Here is a 27,509-nt window from a genome sequence, read left to right as displayed (position 1 = left end):
AATTATTATCACATATATAATTCTCATTATAAAATCTATTTTATTAAAATTATAGAAATCTTATTCAAAATGTTATATTTCACTTATATATTTATAATTAATCGAAATTATTTTTTAAAAAGTTTAAAATCCTTATAAAAAGCTTTTTGAAAGTTATAAATATAATTAAAATATATCTTTAATTCTTTATATTGTTTTATAAATTAATATACTTAAAGCTTTTCAATAGTTTTTCTTTTTTTTCGATTTGAAAATATAATTTATTATATCTTTTTTTTTTAAATTTAAAAAGAAAATTTCTTAAATTTATATCAAGAATATATAAAATAATCATTTATTCTTTTATTTTGATAAGTTTTAGATTTTGTAATCGAAATTCAATTATAAAAATTATTCTATTTATTCTTTAAATCAATATTATATTATAATATTATATAGCTTAGTAAAATTTCGAATTAAAAGTTTTTTGTCTTTTTCAATAGCTTTAATGACTAAAAGTATTCTCCCTTCTTTATTATTTAATTACATAATAAATAATTAATAAATCGTATATTGAGATTGAAGAGTGTAAATTAAGACAAAAGTAGTATACATATTAATATAGTACATGTACTAATAAACTACGTTAAATAAGCTTATTATTAACTTTATATTCTTTATCTTTTAATAATAGAATATTATAAAAAGTATTATAACTTGTATTGTAATAAAAGGATTTAATAATTTAATTTTTAGGTTACTTAGACTAATATAAATAAAGAAATTTCCATTCATATTATATTATTCGAATTAATATATTTAAATTTAATTAATATTATCTATATTTAGGAACTTTGAATTAAAATCAATAATAAAATCTAAAATCATTTGGGATTTGAGTATTATATTTTAATCAATTCTTACGATTTCCTTAATAATCTTTTTTTTATAATTCATTAACTCGAACTTTAATTATTATATTTTATATATAAATATTATACTGACTTTATAATAGAAATTAATAAGGAAATTTTTATAGAAGAATTTAAGAAATAATGAATATCCCTTCTGAATAATGAAATCATAATCTTCTTAAACAAAGTGAAATAATATATTGAAAAAATATATATTAAATATAATTATGTTATTTATTAAGATAAAAAACAAATTATATATAGCTCGAGATTCATTAATTTAATCTTTTACATTTTCGATACTAAAGTTATTAGTATATAACAAGGCCTTTAATATATAGTTTAAATACTAATAAACATAAGCTTAAAATATATTTAGCTATATATTAATAATATATTAAAATCTTTTTGATAAGTATTTCATATAATTTAAAATTCAATATAAATATATAATATATATTAAATAGTTATCAAGATATACAAATATTAAGAATAATAAAGTAATTAATACTTTATATAATATATTTAACGATAATAACCTCATATAGTATCATTCTATATATTGATACCTTAAATATCAGGAATATAACCAAAATAACCTCAACTAGCATTTTTAATATTTCAATCTCGACTTTTTTTAGTAATGTTGTTATTTTGATTTTAATTTGATTGAAATAAAAAATTAATATTAATATATTAGGATATTAAGGTATATATAAATAGCTTCTATATAATATAACAAGAGCTTTGTTCTTCTTTTATATTAAAACTATATTAAATATTCTAATCTTAAACATATATAATATTCTGATTTTAAATTAATTTAATATTCTAGTCTCAAATTGATTTAATGTTCTAATCTTAAAAATCATATATTATTTTAATTTCAAAAACTATATATTATTTTAATCTTAAAAGTTATATTCTGATTATAATATAATATAAAGTATATTAAATAATTATAAATTATAAATTATAAATTTATAGATTTGAGATTTTTTTTAATTTCTTAAATCTATAAATATCTTTCTTTTTCTTTTTCTTTTTCTTTTTCTTTTTCTTTTTCTTTTTCTTTTTCTTTTTCTTTTTCTTTTTCTTTTTCTTTTTCTTTTTATTCTTGTTTATATTCTTGATTGAAATTAGAATATCAATATGCTTATAAATTTGAATTATATTAACACTTCTAATTAAGATTAGAATATTAATATCCTTATAAATTTGAATCAAATTAACACTTTTCAAATTGAAATTAGAATAATAATATTTTGAAAATCAAAACAATCTGAAATAGTATATACTAGATTGCAATTAGTACTTTTAATATTTAAGATATCAATACATAGAATAATACTATATGAGGTTATTATCGTATATCTAATCTTAAACTTAACTTAAAATCTATTATTAATAATATTATAAATGTATTAAAAACACTTCGCTATATTACTCGATAATTATAATAGCTTAAATAAAACCTTAAATTTTTTATTAGTTATTATAAATAAAATCTCAAATATAAAATCAATTCTTTCTTTAAACTTAATCTTTTTCAATATTATTTATATAAACTAACTATTATCAAATTCTCTTATAAAAAATTTACTTTATATTATAAGAAATTTAATTATATAAATATTAATTTCAAATACTTTTATAAACAAAAAAAGATTCTTCTTTATATTACATATTATTTTGAATTCTAAAGATTCTTTAATAAATAATTACTTCAATTATTTATTTCTTTGATTATAATTATAGATGGAATAGAATACCTTTCATAGCTTTTAGAAAAATTATTTAAATTTATAAAGTTTCTCTTTCTTATTAGTTTTTATATTAATATTTATTCCGAATAATTATTATATTATTCTAATATATCTTCTATTTAAATATTTCTTTACTTTTCTTTTCATTTATTCTTATACTCTTTTTTAAATATTTGTATTAAAAGATTTTTGAATTTTTGATATATTTGATACTTTTTAGATTTTATTTTTAGTTTACTTATTATAAAACTTGTATTTTTAATTAGGGTTAGTTATTTTCTTGTTTCTTAGCCTTTTAATAATATCAAAATAAATCTTTCGACTACTTCTTTTTCATAATGAATATAAGCTCTTTTTTAAAACAATATATACCTATTTTAAATAAAATAAAAAAGTAATACTTGAATAATTCTATAAAGCTCATTATAAATTAGAAACACTTTCTATAATTACTTAATTATTCATTTTAAAAATTCTTAATTTAATATATCTTTATATTCCTCAAAAGGTTAAAGAATACAGATCTTAAACTTATATTTGTTAGATGAAAATCAATACAACTATTATCATTACTACTACTAAAATCAGCTATCTTATATAATCTCATAGTTACAATAAATAAAATAAATATTAAGGAACCTTTGAATATACTTTTAAAAAGACAACTTTTAGCTTATATAATTTAATAGAACTAGCTTTTAGTTTTATTATAAATTAAAAACTCCTTTTTTATTAATTAATAAATATTAATTTGTTTAAAATATTCTATTACTTTAAACTATAATATAATCTACGGTAAAAACCCCGAATATCATCATTTCATGTATTAATACCTCAACTAGTATATAACAAAACGAAATATTATCATTTCATTATATTATTATTAAATTTATAAACTAATAAATTTCAAATCTAATATATAACCTTTTAAAAATTAATAAAATAAAATAAAAAGATATGAAATTGTTAATTAAAATTCAAAAAATTTAATAAAATAAATTTTTTTATTAAATTTTTTGAATTTTAATTAACAATTTCATATCTTTTTATTTTATTTTATTAATTTTTAAAAGGTTATATATTAGATTAAAAGATTAATAAGTGTTATAAAATACTAATTGAGGTTATTTTAGTTATAAATCTGATATTTGAGGTATTAATATATAGAATGATAACATTCAGGGTTTTTACTATACAATTTATAATATAGTATAAAGCTTTCCTTTATTCTTAGTTTTTTATATACTATATCTTATTAAACCTTCTATTTATAATAAAACTGTATATTTTAAATGTATAAACAAATTATATTCTTTTAAAACAATTAAATACCTTTTATAAAATATTTTTCTTATATAACAAAAGTTCAAAATATTATCTATTAAAAAAAGAACAAATTTTTCTTTGTTTTAAGAAATTAGAAATAATGTATTTATTAAAAGGAAAGGGAATAAAAATTCGATCTATATTATTAAACATAATTCAATTATTGTATTGATTATAATAATCAATTGAGTGAATATTTAATCTATTTTTCGATAATATAGAGTGTGATTTGACTTTATACTTATCTTTAAGAGATAGAATTATAAAAGAATATTCATGATTAGAATAGTTATATATTATATTGAAAGCCTAATCAAAATTATAAACAGGCTCTTAATTCTTGTTCTTAAAAAGATTATAATTATTTGTATTATATTTTTCTCTATCTATAGTATAAAAACATAATATAGTAATAAAAATAAAGTACTATAGCTTTTTATTTAAAATAAATATCAATAATCAACTTTCGAATAGGTTCATATATTACTTATGTAATAGAAACTCTTATAACGATTATTAAATTCTTTACAACTCAGATGTTCCTTTAAATATAACCATATTCGAGAATATAAAACTTAGATTTATAACAAGAATCCAAATTATAAACCCTATTTATTCATTAATCTACTGAAATCTCTTTTTATTAGTTAAAGTGGAGATATAAATACAAAATAAATAGCTAAACTCAAGATTCAATATTTGAGTATGTATTCATTTACTATATTTAGATCAATCTCATAGCCTTTATATTTTATAATAAATTATTTAGTAAATCTAATTAATGATTAATAATAATAATAATAGTAATAACGTGGTTTAACACCGAGTGCACCACGAATTTTACATACAAAATACGTCTGTGCGTAACCGTGCACTTTCTTTATTTAATAATATAATTTTTCAAAATTTGAAATTGTAACATTTAATTATTTATTAAAAATTTGAATTAATATAATAATTATTATAGGAATAGTTTTTTTGTAATGAAAATCATAACAATTTCCACTTTTTATAAAATATAATAGAAATTTTTATATAGAAACTTAATACTTTTATAAAAAATATTTTCTTATTAATAAATCTTTTTTGTTTTTTAAAAAATATTGATTAAGTATTAAAATATGAATATTAGGAAAAGGCTAATTTTGGTGTATTTTGAAGTGGTGCATTCGGTGATATGGTGCACTCGGTGTTAAACCACGTTAACACTTTGAATAAATAATTTATCATAACATCAACTCCTTTAGCTTTTTGCTCAATATTACTATGAATTCACACTTTTCATAAACCTTTATTCTAGTCTTCTTTTACAAAAACATAATTACGATTTATTTATTATATAATACTATTAATGTGGTTTATCATCGAGTGAATTATATTATTGAGTGGATTACTTAATTTATAATTAAAACTTATTTGTCTTTAATTATATACTTTATTTATTTATAAATAATTCTTTTTAAAAATCAAACATATAAATTTTAATTTTAAAATACTACAAAAATCTAATTTGTTCTTCAAAATTCCAATTAATATAATAATTATTATAGAAGTATTTTTTTGGTAACGAGAATCGTAACATTTTCAATTATATTTCCATAAAAATTAGATTTTTAAACAACAGAAAGTTTATAATTATTTTCGGTAATAAACTACGTTATTGAATATACACTTAATAATGAAATTAATAAGACTTTGAATTGTTAAATCAATTACTATTTATATTGACTTTAAGAATCTAATGACTTTATAATATCTCTAAAATATAACGTTTTAAAATGTTCAATGTATAGAATTAGTTTGAAGAATTAATTTGATATTTTTAAAAATTTCGAGTTTCGATTAGGTTTAAAATTATACTCGATTATATAATTCAAGAAAAAAATGATGATAATTATAAAGTCGTTCGTGTTCTAAAGTTGATAAAATTTAATAATTAAAAACTAACTGGAAATCTTATCAATTTTATGATTCAGTATAAAATTAAAGATCAAATAATTGTATTATCTAATCAATTTTCTTTTCATTCGATGTCAAAACTATTTTTCGGTTTTTTATTTTGAAAAAATATAAACTTCTCTAATCTAATAAAACAAGAATATCATTTATTCACCTAGATTATCATAATTTCAAACTCAACATTTTTCAAATATAGAATAAATAAATATAGGTTTTATAAAAATAAAATCACATTTAAATTTATACAATATTGTATAGAATTCTACGAATTTATATACTATCATTTACTTACTATTATAAATAAAATTATTCATTGATATTATTATTCACTTTTTATCTTTTTTAAAAAATTATTTTAAAGGTTTTATTAATGCGATTCGATCTGATAATATCTATAGTCTCTATAGATTTTAATAATCATTTATTTGATCAATTCAATATATATTATATTAAACATAAGATAAAAGGAATAATGATGTTTTATTTTAATCTCTCTATTATAACTATTTATGTTTAAATCGAGGTTACATTTATATTATTCTACATCTGAAGAATTAGATAAGACTTTTGATCTAGTAAGCTTGTAATCAAGTCTTTTACTCAATCTATGAAATACAGACTGAATAATCTCTATATATAGTAATAAATTCATAATCGATTCAATCTATCTATAGCTAAGCTATACTGATGATATAATACATTTATATATATTCAATTATATAAAATAAAGAAAGAAAAATAATAAGAAATCTACCCTTCTCTAAAGCCTATTCAAATCTATTATTAATAATCTTCTTATTCACCCTTTAATAATCTTTATAATCCCCTACCTTTTATATCTATATCTATTATTCCTTTCTACTTTATTCAACTTTTTCTAATATAGCAAATCTTATAATTGATATATTGTTAATTTATTATAGAACTCTCTTTATTTTCAAATCATTGACTCTCAAATTCTTAAAATCTTATTTATAATATTAATAATTTCAATTTCAATCTTATATCACAAAATATTACACTTTTAATCTTTTTCTTTTAATACTTCAATCAAAATAAATTCTATTCAAAATTTATTATCTTTATTCTCATTTCATTTTATCAATACCATTTCTTTAATAAAAGAATCCTAAAATCTTATAACAATTTTTTTCAATAATTATATAATTGATATTAATTTATATTCAATATATCGATAATTCAAAACGAATTATATAATAAATAAAAATAAATTACAATATCGATTTTTAATATAATAATATAGAATATATTATTAAAAACTTTTACCTCCTTTTTAAATAATCAATAATATATTATATACTATGAAAAATACTATAAATACTAATATATTACAATTTCTATTATACTTCAAGATTATTCTTATATATATAAATCATATTATATTAAGATTTAAAAGATATTATTTCCTTTCAAAAGCTAATTATAAATATTAGAAAAACATTTAATGTTTATAAATTAATAATCTTATTGGAAATATTTCTCAAAATGAATAAAACTTTTTAAAAAGATTTTCCTTTTTATTTTCTCATATTTAAAACTTTCTTCTTTATAAAACTATTAAATATTAAAAGATTTAAATTATTATAAAAATCTTTGAAAAATGTCTTTTACTAATTTATTCAATACGATTTGTTTATATAATAATAATATTAATTATTTTGAATATTCTAAATAAATATAATATACTATCTTTCCTATGTCAATAATGATAATTACCTAATTTAAATAAATATAGATTCAATAATCCTAAAAGAAAATATAAAATAATTCTTTAATTCAGATATAATATAAATTAAAGAATTATTTCGAAAAAACTCTTCTTGATTTTTTTCATGTTCCTTGCTCAAATCTCTCTATATATATGAACAAATGTTATTTAATAAACTCAAGAACTGATTTTTTTCTTTTCGAATCTACAACTAAACTCTTTTCGTATTTAGATTTTTTAACAATGTAATACTACGAGAATTGAGTTATAAAATTTAATATACAGGAGTAAACAATATTTAAATCAATTAATGAAGAATCATACAATCTTAATAATAGATAGAAAATCAAAAGACAATATAGTTCAATTTAGGACGAATTACGACAAATTACTCTTCTATCCCTCAAAAGTCATTTAATTACTCTTATACTTTACCAGGGGCCTGCGAGCCCCCGGACCCCTTACATTGATAGAATATAAATTTAAGTTTAAAGAAAGTGTTCTAAAAATATAATTTTAAATAGTAATTAGATTGAAAGCTTAAGTCGACTACTCTACTTTCGGGCCACCCCTGTTTTGGGCCACCCTTTTACACTAAAAATCGCTTTTTTAGCCTATTAATATCTCTATCAATACATAATCTAATTTAATAAAGATTTGAATATATATAATTTAAGCCATTAATTTAAGCCATTTTAAGCTCATTTTGAAATTTTGAAATTTTTAGGAATTTTCTGTATTGAGATCTAAAGCTTTAAAATATTAATCTTTTAATTTGTATAAGAATTATATATAAATTTAAAACTTTTATAAAATCTTTAATAACTTTTTAATAATAGTTATTAAAAGAAAACTATATATCTTTTTGAGAGTTTTGAACTTAAATCTATATAGAAATTTAAAAAAAATTTAAAAAAAATTAATAAATATAAAAATATAATAAACAATGAGTTTAAAGTAGTATAAATAATATCTATAATTTTAAGAATATTTTTTTAAATATTTATTTATAAGAATTTCTTTTTTTGAATCCTTCAAAATAAATATATCATAAATTTATAATAAAATCTTATGATTTATTTTTAATAATTTTTAATAAAAAGTTATTAAAGATTTTATAAAAGTTTCAAATTTGTATGTGATTCCTATACAAATTTAAAAATCGATATTTTGAAGCTCTAGATCTCAATATAGAAAATTCCTAAAAATCTGAAATTTTCAAGATGAACTAAAAATGATCTAAATTATATATATATAAATTTTCAATAAATTCTATTCATAAATAAGAAAGTTAAAAATTCCATTTTTGGTGTAAAAAGTGGCTCAAAAGGGGGGTGGCCCGAAAGTAGGGTACCCGACTTATAATCTTGTAGAGATCGCAGATACTACCCTTTTATATCTTGCCTCAATGAAGCATCCGTTACTAATGTGACCTACATCTTGTGCGCATACCTCTGTATACAAGGATATGCGACGCAACGCACAATTATTGAGAAGTGATAAGCTGATCTCGAGTTGTCCTTTTTGAAAGAACACCCAGATTGCTCTACAGGAGTAGCCTCAGAACTTGCTGGAAAAAGGTCAAGGGTGCTGCGAATATGAGACTTTAGTAAACTTTAAGCATCATCAAATTGATCAATCAATGAAGCAAGTAACTCTTGCAGACCTAGAGAAAGAATTAAAGAGCCCTCGATATCACTAAGAAAGTTTGACGTGGTTTAACACCGCGTACACTAAGCCGAGTATCCTACTTTCTGACCACTCCTTTTTTAAGCAATTCATTTACATTAAAAATCACTTTTCTAGCTTATTAATAAATTTTTTATTTATCGATAGAATCTATTGAATATATATATATATAATTCAAATCATTTTAAGTTTATTCTGAAAATTTCGAAATTTTAAGATTTTTCCGAATGGAGATCTAAAGCTTCAAAATATTGATTTTTTAATTTATATAGGAATTATATATAAATTTGAAATCAATTTTAAATCTTCAATAACTTTTTAATCAAAACGATTAAAAATAAACTATAAAATTCTTATCATAAATTTTCACTATTTATAATATAGAAAATTAAAAAAAATAGAAATCTTTTAATTAATAAGTACTTATAAAAATACTTTAGAAATTACAAAGATTATTTTTCCTTATTGAAGTTTTATTTTAATATTTATTAACTTTTTATTGATTTTTATATAGATTCAAATTCAAAACTTTTAAAAAATTAATGAGGTTCTTTTTATCAATTATAATTAAAAAGTTATTGAAGATTTAAAATTGATTTCAATTTTATATATAATTCTTATACAACTTAAAAAATCGATATTTTGAAGTTTTAAATCTTTATTTAAAAAAATCTTCAAAATCTAAAATTTTCAATATAGATCTAAAACAATTTGAATTATATATATATAAGTTTACAATTAATTATGTTGTATTTTGATAAAGATGTTAATAAGCTAAAAAAGCACTTTTTAGTATAAAAGAGTGGCCTAAAACAGGGATAATAAGAAAGTTGAGTACTCAACTTATATCATCAAATATACTACTTTTATCTTAATTTATACTATCAATCTTATATTATTCAATAATAATTAAATCAATTAATCAATTAAAATTATCAAAATCTAAAAATTTACAATGTATTATAATGTTTTGACAAGTTTTTATATTATATTCTATCTTTTCATATTTATTATAGTATTAATTAGAAAATATTTCCTTATTAAAATTCCCTTCTTTTTAATATTCGTTATATTAATTAAATCTGAATATTGATTTTTATTACAATAATATAACAAAAGTTTCTTATTCAATAAATATTCCTTTTCAATATGATTAAGTTTCTTATATATATTAATATTTATTTAATACTTTATTTACTATTCGAAGTATAAAATTGTTTATATTTAAAAACATATTCTTATTAACTAATTGCTTTATATTTTTAATTAAAATTAGTATAATTTTGAATATAAATATAAAGAAGTTTAATTGATAATAAATAATTCGAGATTGAATTAATATTAATCAAGAAAGGGTTTCGATTAAATTTTAAGGAGTTTAAGAAATTCATTAATTTAGATTGAAAAAAAAAGAATAGATATACAAATTCCAATATTTGATTTCAAGATTAAATAGAATTAAATCTATTTCTTAAAACCTTAATTTTGTATTTTAAAAAGTAACTGATTTTTTCATATACAACTTTAAAAACTATAAAGAATTTAATTTTCAAAATATAATTAATATATACCTTTATAAATTCATTAATATAATTACTATATGAACATTTTAGATTATCAAAATAATTAATATTAAATAGTTAAATTAAATAATTTGAATATAATAATAAATATAGGTATGTAATATTATTATTTATAGTATATTTGAAAAACTATTAATTTGTAACGTTTATATTCATTTAGTATTAACATTCGATTATTCTTTCCATTTATAATATATCTATTAAAGTATTTTAATTAATCTAAATCTATTTTATTATTTGTTTATTTATTAAATATAGTTTTAATAATTTGTTTTATAACACGATTTTTTTAATATATTAATTAAAGAGATAAATCTATTCTTAAACTAATAAAAATAAGTAAATGATTTTATTCTTTTTATTTTGATATATTATTACTATAGTTTATTCTTAAATATTTAATTACATTAATTTATTTCTATTATATTTCTTAATATTAATAAAAATAATTATTATATATATAATTCTTATTATAAATCGGGTACCCTACTTTCGGGCCACCCTTCTTTTAAGCCACTTTTTATATCAAAAATGGAATTTTTAATTCTTTTATTTATAAACAGAATTCATTGAGAATTTGTATATATATAATTCAGATTGTTTTAAATCTAATTCGAAATTTTTAGATTTTTAGGATTTTTCTGTATTGAAATCTAAAGCTTTAAAATATCGATTTTTAAATTTGTATAGGAATTATATATAAATTTAAAACTTTATAAAATCTTTAATAACCTTTTAATAAAAATTGTTAAAAATAAATTAAAAAGTTTTATTATGAATTTATAATATATTTATTTTGAAAGAATAAGAAAAAATAAAAAACCTCTTATAAATAGATGTTTAAAAAAAATACTCTCAAAATTACAGGGATTATTTATACTATTCCAAACTCATTATATACTGTATCTTTATATTTATATATATATATATATTTTTTTTTTTGAATTTCTATATAGATTTAAGCTCAAAACTTTCAAAAAAATATACAGTTTTCTTTTAATAATTGTTGTTAAAAAGTTCTAAATTTGTATGTAATTCTTATATAAATTAAAAAATCGATATTTTAAAGCTCTAGATCTCAATATAGAAAAATTCTAAAAATCTAAAAATTCTAGATCAGATTCAAAACGATTTGAATTATAGTAGTAATAGTAAATTTATAATCGATTCGATCTATATAGCTATACTAAAACTATACGATATATCTATATCTATATTTAATTGAATAAAGTAAATAGAAAAAAGATATAAAAACCTATTCCTTTTTAATATTCTATTAAATCGTTTATATTATATATTTATTCTATTTAATATTTATAATTTATAATATTTATACTTTTGAAAACGATATTATTATAATTACTTTATTTTCATTTTATAAGTTAATAATATGTAGTCTATTTTCATTCAATATAATAATATAGATTTCCTTTCTTCTTTTTTGTAATATAATAATTTTTATTATTATTAATATTATTATTATTATAATAATATAACCCTACAATTATTTACCTCTACTCTATAACAATTATATTTCTTTATTTACTTTTTATCTTCCTTATTCTTTTCCTTTTTATTTATTTCATTTAATCTTTTATTTATCATTTTTTTATCCTTTATAATAAAATATAAATTCTTTCATATTCCCTTAAATATTTTATTATACTTTATTCTATATCTACCCTATTATCTCTTTATCTCTATCAACTCAAACCTTAATCTATTATTCTCAAAATAATACTTTTTCAAAATATCTTTCAAAAAGAGAGTAAATACTCAAAGGTTTTTTCCCTATTCTTATTCTATTATACATCCATTTCGTAGCTATTATATTAAATACCTATATCAACTTACTTATAATCCTGTTATAATCTATATTCATACTTATAGAAAGTATCCCTGTTATTATATTAGAAAAGGTATATACTATAATATAAATATTTTATCTCTAGATCTTAACTTTAAAAGTGTTATAGGAGCTGCCTTTAGGGTCACGTAGAAGTGGCTAGAGATCTCTTGAAATGGTTTAGATTAGATTTCAAATAGGAATTCAATAAGATTAATAACTAATTATAATTCTTATAATTATAGTAATGAAACTAATGATTATTCTTGAGCATAAAGCTCTATATTATAATGAAACCTATTCCTTTATATAGACCTTTTTATTTAATGTAATTAGTATAGCTCAGTACTAGTTTGTTTGTACTTTTATAGCTCAGTGTCTATCTCGCTGAGGTAGACTGAGCCAACCATGTAACTTAGTGCTCAGTCCTGTGCCTATGTTGCGTTGTTCGTAACAAAAAGTTCTCAATTAATAAAACATTTGTTGGTGTAAATTCTTATAGATTATATGAATATTATAGTAACTGCCTTATATACTACTACCGCCTATAAGGAGGGTGCGCAGAGGGTTGTAGGTGATCCTAGTGTTTATGATGACGATTAGAACCTATTTGAATTATATATATACAAATTTTCAATGAATTCTATCTATTAATAAGAAAGTTAAATATTCCATTTTTTAAGATTTTTGATAATAAAGAGTGGCTCAAAACAGGGGTGGCCTGAAAGTAGAGTACTCGACTTAAAGCTTGTTTTATTAAAATTATAAAAATCATTATTCAAAATATTATATTTGACTTATATATCTATAATTAATTAAAATCACTTTTTAATAAATTGAAAATCTTTATAAAAAACTTTTGAAAAGTTATAAATATAGCCAAAATATATTTTTAATTCAATTCAATATTTTATAAATTGATATACTTAAAGCTTTTTAATATTCTTTATATCTTTAAATTTAAGGATATAATTCTTTATATCTTTTATATTTTTTTAATTTAAATAAAAATCATTTTAATTCTATATTAAATATATATTAAACAATCATTTCTTCTTCTAATTCTATATTTTTATGATTATTTACTTGAATTTGTATACAAAGAAATAAACCTTTTATTTTGTAAGAAAAATATTATATATATTATATTATATAGTTTACTAGTATTTCAAATATTAAGCTTTTTATTTTTTTGAATAGTTTCAATAATTAAAAGTGTTTGAGCTGTTTTTAGTTGATTATATAATAAATGATTGATAAGTTTTGTGTTAAAGTTGAAAAGTATAAATTGAAATAAAAGTGGTGTATTTGGTGATATGGTGTACTTAATATTAAACTATACTAATTGAAAATAAATTTATTCCATTACTTCTCTTTAGTCGATAATTCTTTTCTTCAAATATTGTTAGTGGCCCATTCTAGATTTGCCTTGAATATACTCACTCTCCGTAGGACTTTTTGGCTTTTGATTGTTTAAATATTGACACGGAAGTCTTATTTTGAGGCTTTTTTTATCACACCTATGTTCAAGAAAATTGCAATCGGCCTTTTGATATCATTTGGTAACCATAAAAATAACCACCGGCTCTAGCGCGTCACCTTTCGCTGATGTTAGATTTCCTCGTCACTGCATCAGTTCCCCCACTGACCAACTAGCCAGACAGTCTATCCCAGACCGAACTCAAAGATAGTATGCAGTCGTCAATTCTCCTTTACCCGCAACAAAAACAAGGTTCAATCTTCAGGTCAAGCCCCGCTTGGACGAGGATAGCCTAGCACAGATCGAATCCATGGTGTACTTCCCCATTCACCCCCTGCGCGGGAAAACCGCCTGACCGCACCAACTTCTAGGTCCCTCTCCTGCACCAATACTAAAGGTAGGCCATGAAGCTCCAGATAAGCCTGACACCAATAAATATTCCAGAACCTCTTGAAGTTGTCGGTCCGGCGTTGAGCGTCTTCATTCAGTGCATAAGACTTCATGGACAAAGACAGATCACTGCACATTTTGGTGCCAATAGTCCTATAACCAGCAAGGTATCCAGACATACCAATATGTAGTTCATCTGTTTCTCTAGTGCAATTTGTAGATAGCAGATGTGTCAAATTTGGCATTTTCTCGACGAATTTGTTGCAGAGATCTGGGCATGGTCTCGGATGAGGGCCAAAAATTGATTTGACCAGTCCGGGTATCATAGCAATTGCGTCAAGCTTTTCAAGGTTCTGAGTGCTATTGATAAAACTCTCAAACCTTTCAGCGGGCACCCTTGGAGGTCGGGTTCTGTCGAAGAGATTGGTCAATAAGATAGGTATATCAAATCTGAATCTAAAATAAATACGACCGTTTTCGTTCGTGGTACCGAAAGATAATGAATAGAATCTCAAGGCTTCAGTTCTCGAGATACTATACACGTGTAGGGCTATTGGAATTGAACTGGTACTTTGACAAACCTGGGTGGTATCATCATATGTTATGGGGATGACCCTTGGATCAGGTAGTGTATGTATCCAGATCTTTCGCTGGATCTCAAGGGGAAATCTCGAATACTGAGGAAAGCCCTGTTGTTCGAGTTTATAATTGACAAGCATGTCTTTGAGGTGTTTTTCAGCCGAAGAGAAGCTTGATAATCTACCGTCAAAGAAAGTGGTAAAGGTGAGGTTAAAGGTGGCAGAAAAATCTGTCGAAGTTATTCTTGGGTTGAGCAATGTCTGCAGTGGTGATCTCGGAGCCATATTGAGTATTTGTGGGAGTTCTATTCAACACTTAAATAACAATGCATCAAAAGCAAATGTAGAGGGGCGTTTAAGTACTTTTGTAGGAGTACTTTTCTCTGACTTGCTGTAGTCAAATGCTTTCAATAGATATGGTAACATGTGAGGGAGAAATACCTGTTAGGGTTAGAGTTGAATAGAAAGGTCAAGAAAATGCTACTTACTCTTCCAGGAGTATCTTTCTTTGACCTGCTGTAGTAGGAGTTATTCGATAGTATCCATGTTCATTAAATTTTACAGTACATGGCATACTGTCCGAGTTGTTACTGGGCGCCTCAAGGTAAAAGCAAGTACTGAATTCGCAATAACTAAGAATAAGATAATTCTAGATTGTTGCTGACAATGGAAAGGTTCTGGTAGCTGTTAATTTTCAAAATTCTAGACACCACTAGAAGCTTAACGGAGAAGAATTAATAAACTCAGGAAATTCGGAACTCTCATGGTCACAACCATATATCGCCCAAGTGAATATTGCAGTTCGTGTGATTCAATATTGGGTATCTGCATGTTGGATGGAACTTCAGCACATGTTTCTGCGTAGAGAGTCATCCCTTTATTCTGGTTTAGTTGTATGGGAGAGTCTGTCGATCAAGTTGTGACTTTAACTTAGTCTGGTCCTAGCTGCGTGATATTGTGCTGTTCGGTGTTTACTGGGAAGATGAAGAATGGAAGTGTCTGGACTTGGTTGATAGCACAGAAATTTCGGGAGATATTGTATCAAATGCCGCAAGAGAAGACAGTGATATAGTGAAATAATTTAACGAAAGTTCACTAGGTATACATCGGATGATATAAACCTGGGAACCTTCTCGAATTCTCATCTGATGTGAAGAGGAGTAAAGAATAGAAAGACAAAGGTGAGTATTTATCAATTCAAAGAGTTAGGGTTAGGGTTATAATATACCGAAGCATCAATTGGTCAGTAAGCTGCATCATCTCCATTTCTATTTACCTGCATCAATCCACAGTCATTGTGCTTTCAATCAGATGGGCTCTCATGTATGGAACGTGAAAGGTTTAAGTGAATAACGTAAGTCATGGCGTAATGCGTCTAATTGTGGGGGACCACCCCATCAAAAAAGCAACAATTCAACAATGGTCCGTCGAAAAAGTTTAAAAGTGCAGGAAATGGAATCTCGACTTTCTGAAGCAGTATTAGGAGTTCAAAATGGAAAGTATAAGTCTTCATATGAAGCTGCAAAAGAACTGGGGCTTTCTAAAGATACTGTGACGCGACGCGTCAAAGAGGGTTCATCGCGTTCTGAAGCACGTCAATCGCAACAGAAACTTTCTGCTGTACAAGAGAATGTACTTCTTAAGTGGATAAAGCAATTGACAATTAGTGGCTATTCACCAGGCCATTAGTTGTTAAAAGAATTGGTTGAGGAGTTACGTTCAAAACGGACTTATAATTTGGATTGCCTCTCATTTGACTCCCTTGAACTCCCACCACAACACCTTCTTGGTCATAAATGGGTTCCACGATTTATCAAACGACATCCTCATCTTACAGTTGTTATTGGCCGTCGAATTGAATCTGTAAGAATGGATGGTGCAACCAGGGAAACATGTAGTACTTGGTTTGACGCGTATCAAAAAGCGATTCAGGATTATGGAATTGAGAAGAAAGACGAATATAATATGGATGAATCTGGACATTCAATTGGGACAATGGAATCAACTCGAATTATTATCGATTCTACACTTCGTACAAAACATCAAGCACATCCAGGCCGTCAAGAGTGGATTTCAATGGTAGAGTGTATTTGTGCGGATGAATCCATTCTTCCACCACTCGGGATTTTTAAAGGTAAAAATGTCCTTCAAAATTGGATTCCGAAGGAAGTTCTTGGTAGCTGGTTCTTTTCAGCAAATACAAAGGGCTGGACAAGCAATCTTCATGGATTAGAATGGCTAAAACGCGTTTTCGAACCTGCAACTCGTGCAAAAGCAGGTGGCAAATATCGGCTTCTCATCTGCGATGGCCACGATTCTCATATTAGTGGAAGCTTTATAGCTCACTGCCTTCAAAATCGAATTGTACTTCTTATACTTCCTCCTCATACCTCGCATTTGCTTCAGCCACTTGATGTTGCGGTTTTCGGTCCATTGAAAAAAACGGCTCACCGCAGCACTTTCTGATTTGAATCAAGCTCAACTTGTACGAATACAAAAGATTGAATGGATGGAGGCATATATTAAAGCTCGAGCCGACGTATGCCATCATCAAAATATCGAATCGGCATGGCGGGGAGCTGGGTTACATCCATTTAATCCACAGAGAGTGTTCCGTACACTGGATCGAGAGTTTACCCCCGAAGTCGAAATATCTAAAGAACCAACCCAATTTGATATTTTTAACCAAGTCTTCGTCAATAGCTCACCCCCGGATGTAGCAATCTTACAAACAGCAAATAACCTTTTAAATTCAACAATTGAAAATGATACGACTCTTTCAACCCCGGTTCGTCAATACATTCGAAAATTGACGATTGGGAGTGAGCAACTTCGAGCTCAAAGTATTGTTCATCAACACGATGCGAATAATTTACGAGCTATTATGAAGAAACGTACGATACATAAGAAAGGAAAGAGACTAGTTTTGAAGGGTCATTTTCATATTTCTACGCAAGAATTATGTGATGCAGTAGTGGAAGTCGAAAAAGCTACTAAGGTACAGACAATGAAAAAAGGAAAAGGGAAAGGGAAAGTAATTGAATATGAAACTGAAACTGAAGAGGATATTGGAGAAGAAGTTGAAGATGAATCTGAAAGTGATACTGGAGATTGTATTATAGTTGATTGTTGAGTAACTGAGATTTTAATAGAGTGGTTCCCCGCAATTAGACGCATTACGCCATTAGACGCATTACGCCATGACTTACGTTATTGAACGCCTTTGAGAGAAGAATTCTCTTTCAACTGTTCGCTGATGAAGTGTCTTTCCATCTAATTGCCTAGCCTCGCCAGCCTCTCTTCACTTCTTGATAAACAGATTTCATCATCTCATTCCGATTCTATGCCAGCTTCGACATCGGATGACAGTGACCAGATGTTCCTTAAAGCTGCACAAGCGCATGATGTATAATACTTTTGTCAATGCCATTTCTGCTGGCAGATGAGAACCAATGAAGCTTTCATGGAATTTGAATGCTTGTAAAGTTGAGTTCCTCTTCCCAAAGCTGATTTCGATCGTCAAGACGAACTTTTGGGGTGTGGTGGAAATCAATGTTTCGCTGTCTAGGTGCACATACTAGAAACATAACTCAGTGGGAAGGCACGATACAGATGTGATTGTACCTCAGCTTTGGTTCTTATCCTCTGAAGAGACCATTGATTGCTATTCATAAATTGACTCAACATTTCATCATCAGACATAGTCTCGTATCTTCAATCACGTCAAGTTAACTTTGCCTCACAAAGACATCTCTTCTTCACCATGAATTTTCAGGCGCACAGCGACGACTTACCAATGCGAAGACCGATGCTAAAGCTGAAGCATTATTCCACGTTCTTCTGGGAGGAAGGAAGTATTGAGCAGAGAGGATTTACGAAGGAAAAGATGTTATCACTCCAAGTCATTGAAGCGGTGACGAAAAAAAGCCGCCAGGCTGTTTGGAATAGGCTCGTTCTGATCAACTTCTGCATATATGTACGAGCACTGACTAGAATTCAGATTTGGGGACACCGAGTACGATGTTACAAGGCGCCGGTTTGACTTTAAATATATCTTTTGCGGACAAGATAGCCGATACCCATACACACCGACGAACAGACGGAAAAGCCGACCGAGGCATATTTCTCAGTGGGGAAGCTGTAGATGAGTCTGAAGCTAGAATGAGGAGTAAAAGCAAGTTGACATGCGGTTAGTGTGGGCTGGATCCCTCGGTTTCCATGCATCACAGCGAAAAATCATGGGCCAATCTTTCTGCGTTGCTGAAGCACCAACATTCTGGGTTCCACTCCCCCAAACCGAGAAACGTATATGATACCGTTCATAGTCACGTAGTCGAGTAAGACTTAACATTCAATAATACTGATCGCCATCATGAGACTACAGACACGGTACCGCAACAGCCCGTCAATTTCAAGAACACAGATTTGTCCAGTAACGGAGGATCAGAAGACGGAACAGGCAAGAGAAACCTCGAGTTACCAAAACAAAGAAAACACCACGACACGTGGTGCACATGGCTCAGAGATCCAAAGCGCTCGAATGAGGTTGAACGGCCAATTTTCAGCTTCTCAGAAGTAATCACTAATCGATATTTGGAACAAAATCAAATACCACGAGTAAAGAATGATAAATGTGTTAGCCCTGTGCCGCCTGGTTTTGCTTCTTTAAAATGTCTCGCGGAGATTGTATCGGATCACAACTTTTCATCATCACCTGAGCAGGGCATCAAAACTCCTTACCCTGTTCACGAGCTTGATGAGATTTTAATTGGGAATTCTGCACCTAGGCCAATGATTGGCAGATTCATTGAGCCTCAGTCAAACTTGATAGACTTCGAAGTCACAACAACTGAAACTCGATCGACAGAAGACTGGCGAGATCCTTGGATGCTCTTCGGAGAGCCTGGCAGTATGCTATTAGACGGTCGGTAAGGGAATTTTGATATTGATGTTATTTCTTACTTCAATTGCGTCGGAGCATTGTGATTATAGACCTGATGGAATTGTTCAGTATTGAAGAAGGTTATATATTATTATATGTCAATATCAATTTACATAGACGGCGTTTCATATGGTAACATAAATAAGAGAAATTTTACAATACTATTTGTCTTCTCCTAACCTCGCATTACAAGTCCTTCAGTGGAGCTTCGCCCTTACCATCGCCATACTTTCTAACAGGTTCCTTCCCAGAAAGACTATCCTCTTTGAAAACTGCAACCTCATCACTGCTCATATGCTTTGCCACTTGATCTGCCTGCCATTTCTTGAATGAAAAGCCTACACCCTCATGGCTGTAGTCTTTATCATTGGCTTGATCCTTGTGATACTTGACTCGTATGAAATCGCTATGAACGGTTTCAGGATCGAGAGACAAAGTCACGAGTGCATTTATTGTGGCGGTTTTTGGAATAATTTTAAAGGTCCATGACTATCCAATTGTTAGAATTTGTTGAGACGTATGTCAAGCTATCTAGCAATGATTCTCAAATACCTGTTCATTCTTGAATTGGATCACCTCATCATCACTTCTTACAACCTCATAACCCTCGTTCTTACTATCCTTGAACAACTTTGGTAGCGCAAACCACTGTCCAGCCATCTTGTACCGATCATTGGCATACACAAACTGGTCGTCATATACACAATCAGGTGTGTACCGTTTGACACGCTCAATGGTAGGTTCGCAGCCATACAGAGCAATTATATCGTCAACGAGTGCTTGGCGAGCAGGAGACAGAGGGATAGATTTGGAAGGGTTGGGGTGCCAATCCTCAGTCGAAGAGGTTTGGCGAACTTCAAAGTTCTCTCCGGGGGCTGTTGCGGTTGCCATGACTGTACGTGTGAGTATGAGTGATGGGAAATTTCGAGTACTGTTCGAATGAGAGTTCTAGAAGTGAGTACTAAAAGTAGATAATTGTCTAAGAATAGAGAAAAGATATTGCAAGTACGAGTAGTGTTCTTATAGACATTCTGGACGACAGCTACGTATACGAAACGCATGTAACGCCACCACTAGCTATGCATACTCGTGTTTAATGATGTCAACGTGAAGGAGTCGAACAAATGACATATTGACAGTTCTTTACCCGTGTCTTACGCAAACATAAAGATTCAGTCATCGAGATGTCCATGTGCGCTAGGCCGCATCTCAAGAGTCATTCAGATTGAATATTCGTGGAATCAGCGGAATCCCTCAATTCTAGAAGCTCGAAGTGTTGACGTAGTCCATTACTTGGGATGTGGGGTAATAAGCTCGGGGAAGTGGCGTTCGCTTAGACTTTCAGGTCTGATCGTCTATGATATGCTGAACATTTGATAGATATGAATATGACGGACTGATGAATTCGATTCATAAGATCCTACAAAGACTTATTTAATATGGCTTTGTTTCATATACAACGACTTATCTGTGGAAATCCAAACATCAACGGCATCTACGCAAATTTAAGCGCCACACAATTGTGAAATTCGAATTCGAACTCGGATTTAAATGAATTGCGATGCTCGATTCGTCCGTTTCACGCCCCCTCATATCCTTGAATCATGATTTTATTTTCGTCCTCCCATGAAATCGTGTTGTCTTCCAAGTGGAGTCGCGTCCAACAATATATGTGTAATCAGTGATCAATTTGGTCCTCTCGCACAGGTACTGTATGTTAAAGCTTCATTTCCTCCCTTTCAGCGCAAGCCCAGGCCATGCACTCCTATCTTTACCTTTATTTTTATTTATTTTTAAAAAAAAAGAAACTTCATTCTCTTCTTTAATAGTATTCATCCCCGCCCTCTTCTGTTGTAATCCGAAGTCGTGATTCCATTCTGCCTCAAAAGGGCTGAGCTGTTCGTAGCACGAACTGATACTCCTCTTAAATTCTTCCGCCTGCTAATCGGCGCACATGACAAAAGTGCAAGCGTTATGTCTCGAGAGCTGAGATGGATAAGAGACGATGCAAGATCATCGGCCAGGATGCAGCAGTTTGGATAGCTCGCTTTGCGATCCGAATAGAGCATGAAGTAGTAAATAGTGAGGCTTTGCGATATTTGAAAAGGTAGGAGAGCATAATGGGACTGGTGATTCATGTAAAGGTACAATCTTTCGTGAGATTGGTCATGGAGAAGTCGTGGAGGGTCGTGTTGGGTATATTTGTAAGCGAAGATGAACTGTGTCTCTAGCAAGGAGATCGTGACATGCGCCTCGAGCCATTTGGCTTGATCAATTGTCCTTCAAGAAATTTGTTAGCAAATATTTGGATTCAGTGTGCAATTAGTAGAGAGTGCTCTCTCGACATGATAATTGAGGAACGAAAGGGGTACGTGAGCTTATAAATCGAACTTCCTTGCTTGTTAAAGTAGATTTCGATCATGAACAATTGGTAAATGAATAATGAGGGAAGGTGATGTTTTATGCCATTTGAATTATGATCCTATCATAAAATACCATCAACTCTTTGTTTCGAAACCACGCCACGCACACCCATCAGACTCAGCTGGTCCAATTTCAGAAGTGGAAGACGAGAGAAATGATCAAAAACCTCACGCTGACCATCATTCCTGGAAATGCAATCAAACTTCATATGCCAATTGTACGACTATGGTTCATACTTTGAACACTTTGATACCTTCGATTCTTATGTCCTTCCATCTTCTGCTACAGCGACAGCTACATCTAAGCAGATGGCAGTATTATCTGTGAGACCTCGTGGATGATTATCGAGCCCAGGCGCACATGAGGTATACTAAAGAGAGTACGCACGTCGCTTTTTTCTTTTAGCCTGATCAACACATAAAATTATGAGATTTAATTGGAACTGGTAGATTCAATGTTCGAGTTAAACAAGCGATCTCTTCCCGTCCCTAAACGTATGTATGTTGTCAACAGATGATGTGCCATTTTGACAATGGACTTAATTAGCTCCACAGCACTCAAGCACTTCAACTTGACTGGAGCGGAAAGATTAGATTTGCAAAGATTTTACATTTGAAAAGAGTAATCAACTATGATTGCATTTCATACAGGCTGTGTGAATACACACTTAATGTATATTATGTATACTGTCCACTAGAACAGACGGGATATCGTCATTCTGGCTTGTATTCATATCCAACTGTATTGACTGATGGAGTTCCGTACACAGTCATAGTAAGAATTGATGCATCAACGTGAGAATCTATTTCCGTGGAGAAGTTTGGGGAATCTCTGGGTGGGCATTGGGTAATCATTGCTGGATGTATCATTCCTTGTAAAGTTCTATCCCGATCGGTTTCGGAGGTGTTCAAAACACTTTGTCTGACGGGAAATAGAATTGATGTTTTTGTATAATTATCGCCTTCTCATGAAGCAGCCCTACGATATAATTAGATTCTCTAGCATCGCTTCTAGAATTTCCGAACGAAGTACTCGATTGACGCTAGAACTAAGTAGAATCTTAGCATAGCAAGAAGTCGAGTACAGAGTTCCCGAATTATCAAGCTATTTTATTTCGAGTACGAATACGACATGATGGAAAACCCCCCGATGTGGATAACCTGTACTTTAGTTTGTGACTACCAGGATACCAAGGGGTCTCTGAAACTTTGCGCAGATTCCGAGAATTGATTTGATTCTAGAGCAGAACTCGGGATTTGAAAATCCAAGTGTCTCCGGTATGACCTGATCTTCTTACGATTGCGGGATAGGTAAATCATAGGTATGCATTAGATAGTTTCATCTACTTTCTGGCTGTTAAAACGAACCGCTTTCTAGAATTTTTGGTAATTAGAAAAACAAATCCAACGCCTTCTCGTGGCACCACAGGGTGAAAGATATAATAAGATCCAAGCTGTATATTTATTTATTTATCTATCTATCTATCTACTAGACAGGTACGCAGGTACACATGGGATAGTGTACATACTACGTACATACATACTAACTTCGAACCATCTCGAACAACCTCAAGGCGCACAAAGAGAATGCACCGGAGTCATACTATACCGGAATCATACTATACCGGTACTTGTTTGATAAAAACAATCATTGTTAGCCGAGAGGAACTATCTTGAAATTACTCCAAGACGTCGTAAATATATTAAATCTTCGTTGATTTCCATTAACTGACCAATCATAAACTGCTTATTCCAAATAATTATCGATCGCGGAAAGATTTAATCCAATTCCCGTTACGTCGAGAATTATTAATTACAGTATTACACTATTAACTTAATTTAGTCAGGGTTCTCTCTTACTACAGAGTACACTTTATACTTTCCACCCCTCGGTAAGATTTTATACAAACTCCAGTCCAATGCATACATAATAATCTATCATCCCGTCGCTCTATCCTCTTTTTATTCTTCCAAATAAATTCACCCTTCTCTCAATATTCTTCTCGCTCGTCGTATTTCCTGGTTCAAAGGAAATTTCACGAGGGTTATTGCTCCCAATTCAATTCTTTGAATCCATTGTCAATCCATCAATCGAACAAGCAAACAATCATGGAAGCCGTACTGAAAGGTCGGGCAATGTGCCCATTTCTTCAAAAGACGTCGCCCGCAACCCTCCGATCCCTCTCGACCTCTACTCGTCCCCATGCCTCCCCAGGTGGGGGAAGTATGTCCAACCTCCAGACCATTGCGGGTCGATGTCCAGTCATGGGCAAAGCTCTCGCCGTTCAAACCGCAAAGGCCGGAAAGGTTGGATTTGGTGGCGTGACTGCTATGAAGGCCATTCGAGCCTTTTCCGGAAAAGTTAGCACAGGAAAGGCAAAACTTCATACTAGTAGATCCCATGAAGCGAGGGCTGTCGAGGATACTGTGTTTGGTCGTGAAAATGGTATGTGTTTTCTTGTCCGATCCGCCCCCCATTGTTCATATCGAGTCATCATCTAACGTAAGATGAACAGTGCCATTTCAACACATCAAGCAAACGCGCCCACCAACTCAAGCTACTCGCCATGACCAATCAAAGGCCCCCAAATTCGATTACGAGGGATTCTATAATGCGGAATTGGAGAAGAAGCACAAGGACAAGTCATACCGCTACTTCAACAACATCAATCGATTGGCCAAAGAATTCCCTCGCGCTCATATGGCCGACAAGAATGAGAAAGTGACGGTATGGTGCTCTAATGACTACCTGGGCATGGGCCGGAACCCACAAGTCCTAAAAGCGATGCATGAAACCCTTGATGTATATGGTGCTGGTGCTGGTGGTACTAGAAATATCTCAGGTCACAACCAACATGCGGTTGGCCTCGAGGCATCAATTGCGAAACTCCATGCTAAGGATGCTGCGCTTGTTTTTACTTCGTGCTATGTGGCGAACGATGCGACTCTTGCGACCCTTGGTAGCAAGTTGCCCGATTGTATATTTTTGTCAGATTCTTTGAACCATGCTTCTATGATTCAGGGCATCAGGCACTCCGGTGCGAAGAAGATGGTGTTCAAGCACAATGATTTGGAGGATTTAGAGGCCAAGTTGGCATCTCTTCCACGCGAAGTTCCTAAGATTATTGCATTCGAATCTGTGTACAGCATGTGCGGTTCAATTGGCCCCATCGAGGGGATTTGTGATTTAGCCGAGAAATACGGCGCAATTACCTTTCTCGATGAAGTCCATGCAGTAGGAATGTATGGACCACACGGCGCTGGTGTAGCAGAACATCTAGACTACGAAGCACATCTTGCAGGTCGTCCAAAGGGTACCATCATGGACCGCGTGGATATTATCACTGGAACTCTAGGCAAAGCATACGGATGTGTCGGTGGTTATATTGCCGGATCCCATAAGATGGTTGACGCTATCCGATCGCTCGCTGCTGGTTTCATATTCACCACCTCTCTTCCACCCGCAACCATGGCCGGTGCACAAGCCGCCATAGAATATCAATCGGAATACCAAGGTGACCGCCGCCTTCAACAACTTCATACCCGGGCCGTCAAAGACTCACTTAGCGAGCGTGATATTCCAGTTATCCCTAATCCCTCTCACATTATTCCTGTTCTTGTTGGAAATGCGGAGCTTGCCAAACGTGCATCTGACATGCTTCTTGACGTTCACGGCATTTATGTCCAATCTATCAATTATCCTACCGTTCCTGTTGGTCAAGAGCGCCTTCGTATCACTCCCACACCAGGCCACGTTCGCGAATATCGTGAACATCTTGTCAACGCGATCGATTCTGTATTCACCGAACTCGGTATCAAACGCACTTCCGAGTGGGCCGCCGAAGGTGGCTTTATCGGTGTAGGCGAAGCTGGCAGCGAGGCTCCAGAACCACTGTGGACCGACCAACAACTTGGCGTGGACCAAATTGTTAAGGAAATGAAGGCCGCTGGTCCAGTGGGTGTTATGGAGGCACTCCTAGAACGAGAGACTAAAGAAACGGCCAAGGCTGTTAGTGCTGCAGCTCATTAGAGCTCTTCCTCTCGACAGTATTTGCGTGTAGAATTGCCGCAAAAGATGGAAATCGGATGAATAAATGCTCCTCGGACCCAAAACCACGATCTTTTTGAGCTTACAATGGATCTTAGACGATAGTTCAAAGACGATAGTTTATATGATGGCATGGATAGTTGTTGATATCACTGGAATTTCTGCGCATGTTGGCTATTTATCTTAGGATGATAGCATATCATTGTGAAATTGATCAAATCTGTATTGACTACTTTGGCCATATATTACATATTGAGAGTTTTATGTGTTGATGTGATTGTGTGTACCGTTGTGAATCTTCACGAAATCGGATAATACAGGATGCTATCCCTAGCTGGCTGCATAATATATGAATATCCGTGCTATTATAGAACGTAGACAATTAATATCCAGAAAAGGGCTGGCATTATTTTCCGTAAAATATCATAAGAGAACTCGTCTCGCATCGACTTGTACGAAAGATAGATGAGTTATGCCTCGCATATGGTAGGTTGTTAAATACTATGCATGTCATTATCATCTCTAGTGTTGGTAGTTCTTGCTTCGCCAAACCCCCTCAAAAACTGCGCAGCTGGAGTCTCTAAATCCTCAGATTCCATGTGCCGTGTAGATACCTACCTACGTAGACTAGTTAGCCCCCTATATAATCCGCCAAAAATTTAAGTGAATTTGACTTGTACTTATCATCGCCTTCATGAATGATTCTATTCCTGGAACATAGTCATAAATAAAGTTAGAAATCACCAGAACATCACCAAAATGTACACACACAATCAAGCAACCAAACTCCAGGTATCCCTTTCCGATTCATCTATTGACAACAACTATCTAGATATATGTTGCTATCCACACACCCA

General features: G+C 29.6%; 4 protein-coding genes across 4 annotated transcripts; 2 read left to right on the top strand and 2 right to left on the bottom strand.

Moving 5' to 3' along the window:
- Positions 1-14,537: 14,537 nt before the first annotated feature.
- Positions 14,538-15,524, bottom strand: EAF01_007422 (uncharacterized protein; the record flags this gene model as incomplete). The annotated part of the gene is made up of 1 exon (XM_038915677.1): positions 14,538-15,524. One exon carries the CDS (start codon positions 15,522-15,524, stop codon positions 14,538-14,540), a length of 987 nt encoding a protein of 328 aa, XP_038769315.1.
- Positions 15,525-19,477: 3,953 nt separating this feature from the next.
- Positions 19,478-20,171, top strand: EAF01_007421 (uncharacterized protein; the record flags this gene model as incomplete). The annotated part of the gene is made up of 2 exons (XM_038915676.1): positions 19,478-19,544; positions 19,624-20,171. 2 exons carry the CDS (start codon positions 19,478-19,480, stop codon positions 20,169-20,171), a joined length of 615 nt encoding a protein of 204 aa, XP_038769314.1.
- A 196-nt stretch (positions 20,172-20,367) lies between these two features.
- EAF01_007420 (uncharacterized protein) lies at positions 20,368-21,072 on the bottom strand (the record flags this gene model as incomplete). The annotated part of the gene is made up of 2 exons (XM_038915675.1): positions 20,368-20,670; positions 20,734-21,072. The coding sequence occupies 2 exons, from the start codon at positions 21,070-21,072 to the stop codon at positions 20,368-20,370; spliced, it is 642 nt and encodes a 213-aa protein (XP_038769313.1).
- Positions 21,073-24,713: 3,641 nt separating this feature from the next.
- Positions 24,714-26,634, top strand: EAF01_007419 (uncharacterized protein; the record flags this gene model as incomplete). Its single annotated transcript, XM_038915674.1, has 2 exons — positions 24,714-25,050; positions 25,121-26,634. 2 exons carry the CDS (start codon positions 24,714-24,716, stop codon positions 26,632-26,634), a joined length of 1,851 nt encoding a protein of 616 aa, XP_038769312.1.
- Positions 26,635-27,509: the final 875 nt, after the last annotated feature.

Source organism: Botrytis porri (assembly GCF_014898465.1).
Source record: "Botrytis porri strain MUCL 3234 chromosome Unknown BPOR_009, whole genome shotgun sequence".
Taxonomy (NCBI): domain Eukaryota; kingdom Fungi; phylum Ascomycota; class Leotiomycetes; order Helotiales; family Sclerotiniaceae; genus Botrytis; species Botrytis porri.
The sequence above is the reverse complement of the archived record's forward strand: the minus strand, read 5'-3'. Positions and strand labels throughout refer to the sequence as shown.